General features: G+C 52.2%; 1 protein-coding gene across 1 annotated transcript; it reads left to right on the top strand.

The window, feature by feature from the left end:
- Positions 1 to 717: 717 nt before the first annotated feature.
- On the top strand, positions 718 to 3,472 carry BBA_10071 (protein kinase subdomain-containing protein; the record flags this gene model as incomplete). The annotated part of the gene is made up of 7 exons (XM_008605168.1): positions 718 to 929; positions 976 to 1,218; positions 1,273 to 1,853; positions 1,926 to 1,960; positions 2,010 to 2,043; positions 2,092 to 3,339; positions 3,414 to 3,472. 7 exons carry the CDS (start codon positions 718 to 720, stop codon positions 3,470 to 3,472), a joined length of 2,412 nt encoding a protein of 803 aa, XP_008603390.1.
- Between the last annotated feature and the right edge of the window lie 91 nt (positions 3,473 to 3,563).

Genomic DNA, 3,563 nt, shown 5'->3' with positions numbered 1-3,563 from the left:
GTTCTGCATTGCGAGGTTGGTGATCGCGTGGGCATCTCGCCATCGAGTGGCAGAGTACTCCGCCAGTGCGTCACTGCGAATCTTCGCTGCCGCACTGTCAACTTTGCGATTACTTTTATCGTCCCAAGTGAGTACCTTGATAACTTGATAACTTGTGTGTGTTTGTCCAACATAGAAAAGAGAACACACACATCCTCCATACAGCCATGGGCAAAACGGCCTTCCACTTTTTAAAGAGCTCTGGAATTGAAACGTCGGCCCCACACAGTCTTAATTAAAGCCGCAACGCACTATATACCTCTACTTGAGGAGCCAAGTTGTTCCGTTCCAGCCATGGCCCAACCACGGCGTCTGTGTCAGGTACCGAACAGCTGGTGGACATCTCGGAGGTGGTACCACAGGGCAGAGAACAGTAAGACACTCGTTCCATGGCAGCCAAGACTTGGCTTGACAAACGATCAATGTACTTAGCGCCCGACGACTTGCCGCCTCACTAAGTTACCAAGCCTAAAGGCCATTGGCACAGGCCCAGCTTAGGCGGGGTCACGTCTGCGCCGCGCTCCAAACGATTGGGCCTCGATCGCCCACGATCCTTCCCCGCCTTCCCGTTGAGCTGATCTGCCTCCCTGTCATGTCACTTCGACTATATCTCTCCAATTCACTTTTCTCCCCTCGGATACTTCCTATCTAACGAATATACAGTAAGTCGGTGTAGCGATGGAGTACACTACAACTAGAGAGCCAAACCCTGTTGACAGCGAAGGGCTTTGCCTGTTGTCGCTCGACGGCGGTGGTGTCCGTGGCCTGTCAACACTCTTTATCCTGAAAGGCATCATGGCACGGCTTAACCATGAACGCAAGAAGTCTGACCTTCCCTCTGCGAAACCCTGCGAAGTTTTCGACTTGGTCGGGGGCACCAGTACCGGTGGGTAAGTTGAGGCCGTCGCCAACCATCGTTCGACGCTAACCTACTAGCCTCATTGCAATCATGCTTGGGCGACTTGAAATGGACGTCGACGAGTGCATTTCGACGTACATCGATCTAATGAAGAGGGTGTTTGATAAGAAATCGAGCTGGCTGCCTGTCTCTCTCGGGGGAAATGTCAAGGCACAGTTTGACTCGAAGAAGCTCCGATCCGCAGTGGAACAAGCGATTAATCAAAGTGGGGCTTCCCCCCAGGACCGTTTCAACGATGGGCAATCTCGGGGCTGCCGGGTGTATGTACTGTACATACATTATGACAAGGTATTCCATACACTAACGCCAAATAGGTTCGTATGCGCTGCTGCGAAGGAAACTAGCGATATTACGAGACTTAGAAGCTATGATTTGCCAGGCAAGACAAGCATTGAAGCAACCATCCTTGACGCTGCTCTGGCGACTTCAGCCGCTACCCGCTTCTTTGACCCTGTGCGCATCGGCGCTCGCCAATTCGTCGACGGCGCCCTCGGAGCAAACAACCCCGTCGAGCAAGTCGAGCGAGAGGCGTCAGATATATGGTGCGCTGATACAGCGGAGCTGATGCCGCAGGTCAAATGCTTTCTATCAGTAGGGACAGGCCATCCGGGAAAAAAGGCCATCGAGGATAACATGGTCAAACTTTTGTCTAAGACCCTGGTCGGAATGGTGACTGAAACCGAACAGACAGAAGCGCGCTTCATAGCAAGGTGGAGGCAGCATTACGACCTTAAGCGCTACTTTCGTTTCAATGTTGATCATGGTCTTGAAGGCGTCGGCCTGGAGGAATTTGACCAACAGGGAACCATGGAGGCAGCGACGGAGAGCTACCTTGATCACACAGCTCAGATCACGCGCGTGCGAGACTGCGTCTTAAATCTAAAACAGAAGCAGAGTGTGTATATTGAGGACTTTTCTTAGCAATACAAAAGAGGGAGCATATTTACTAATGCAAACTTTGGGATAGACGAGACTCCCACCGCGTTTGCTTCTGTCATTCGCGTAAGATGATCTCCTATATCGCTATTGAGCTCAAGCTTACAACGCCTAGGAATACTCCATTCGTCTAATGAGCCAACAGACAAGTGCGTTATGTTACTCTAGTTGAGCCTTTTCTACTAATATATCCATAGATTCACGTGAACCTTGCTGGACGGTTCCTTTCCAAAAAAACTTACGCTTCGTTGGGCGCGCCTCGCTGCTTGACAAGCTAGAAGCGGCGCTAATTGCTAAAGAACGGCCGTCGAAAATCTCACTGTTTGGGCTAGGAGGGGTAGGGAAGACGCAGGTGGCCCTCGAGCTAGCATATCGGACACGAGCGAAATACCCTCAATGCTCTGTTATCTGGATACCCACGAACAACGCCGCCCGGCTGCGACAAGCATACATCGATGCTGCAGAACAGCTGGGAATAGCTGTGACAGACGACAAATCTGATGTAAAACAACTCGTACAGCGCCACCTCAGCCAGGAGTCGGCCGGTCGATGGTTGTTGATCTACGACAATGCCGATGATTTTGACGCGTGGATCCCAAGCACTGGGAGCCAGGATGGACTGCGGGGCCTACTCGAATATGTACCGCGAAGCAACCAGGGCTGCGTGGTTTTCACGACGCGGAACAAAAAACTTGCTCTTAGACTGTCGCCGGACGGGCTTCGAGAAGAAGTTACGCAAATGGACGACAACACTGCCCTTCAACTCCTATTTGGCCGACTCAACCAAGAAGTGCCAGAGAGGCATAAAGAAGGCCAAGCATTGATTAAGGCACTTTGCCACTTGCCACTGGCGATTGTCCAGGCAGCTGCATATATTGACGCGAATGAGTCTTCTTTCGAGATGTATCTCGATCTACTCAACGAACAGGAGGAAGATGTAGTCAAGCTTTTGAGCGAGGAGTTTGGGGACGAAGGGAGCTACGGAACGGTCAAAGACCCTGTGGCCACGACCTGGCTCATTTCATTCACACAGATCCGGCGGTCGGATCCTGTGGCCGTTGAGTACTTGTCACTCATGTCCTGCTTTGATCCCAAGGATATCCCGCGATCTCTTTTGCCGCCTGGGAAGTCACGCAAAGAGGAGGCTGATGCCCTGGGAACATTAACGGCGTACGCATTTGTCAGCCGACAGCCGGCGACGGCATTCCTCGATATGCACCGGCTTGTGCATCTTGCGATGCGGAACTGGCTAAAGCGAGAAAAAACCTTTATCTTATGGATGCACAAGGCAGTTACAAGGTTAGATGCCGTGTTTCCGGCTGGGGATCACGAGAGCAGAAATGTATGGAGGCTATACTTACCGCATACGCGTCGTATCTTGCCATTCTGCTTTTCAGGAGAGGCGGGTGAACAAGAAACGAGCCTTGCATGGAAGTTTGGCCTGTGTACGTATGAGGATGGGTGGTACAGTGAAGCCGAGAGCTGCTTTTCGCATGCAACGGAGACTAACAAGATGAAGCTTGGGGCGGACCATCCCTCCACGCTGACCAGCATGGCCAACCTGGCGTCTACATATAGGAACCAGGGCCGATGGGACGAGGCGGAGGGGCTTGAGGTGCAGGTGATGGAGACGAGCAAGACGAAGCTTGGGGCGGACCATCCCTCCACG

This window comes from Beauveria bassiana (assembly GCF_000280675.1).
Source record: "Beauveria bassiana ARSEF 2860 unplaced genomic scaffold BBA_S00085, whole genome shotgun sequence".
In the NCBI taxonomy this organism is placed as follows: domain Eukaryota; kingdom Fungi; phylum Ascomycota; class Sordariomycetes; order Hypocreales; family Cordycipitaceae; genus Beauveria; species Beauveria bassiana.
This window is presented reverse-complemented; position numbering and strand designations above follow the sequence as displayed.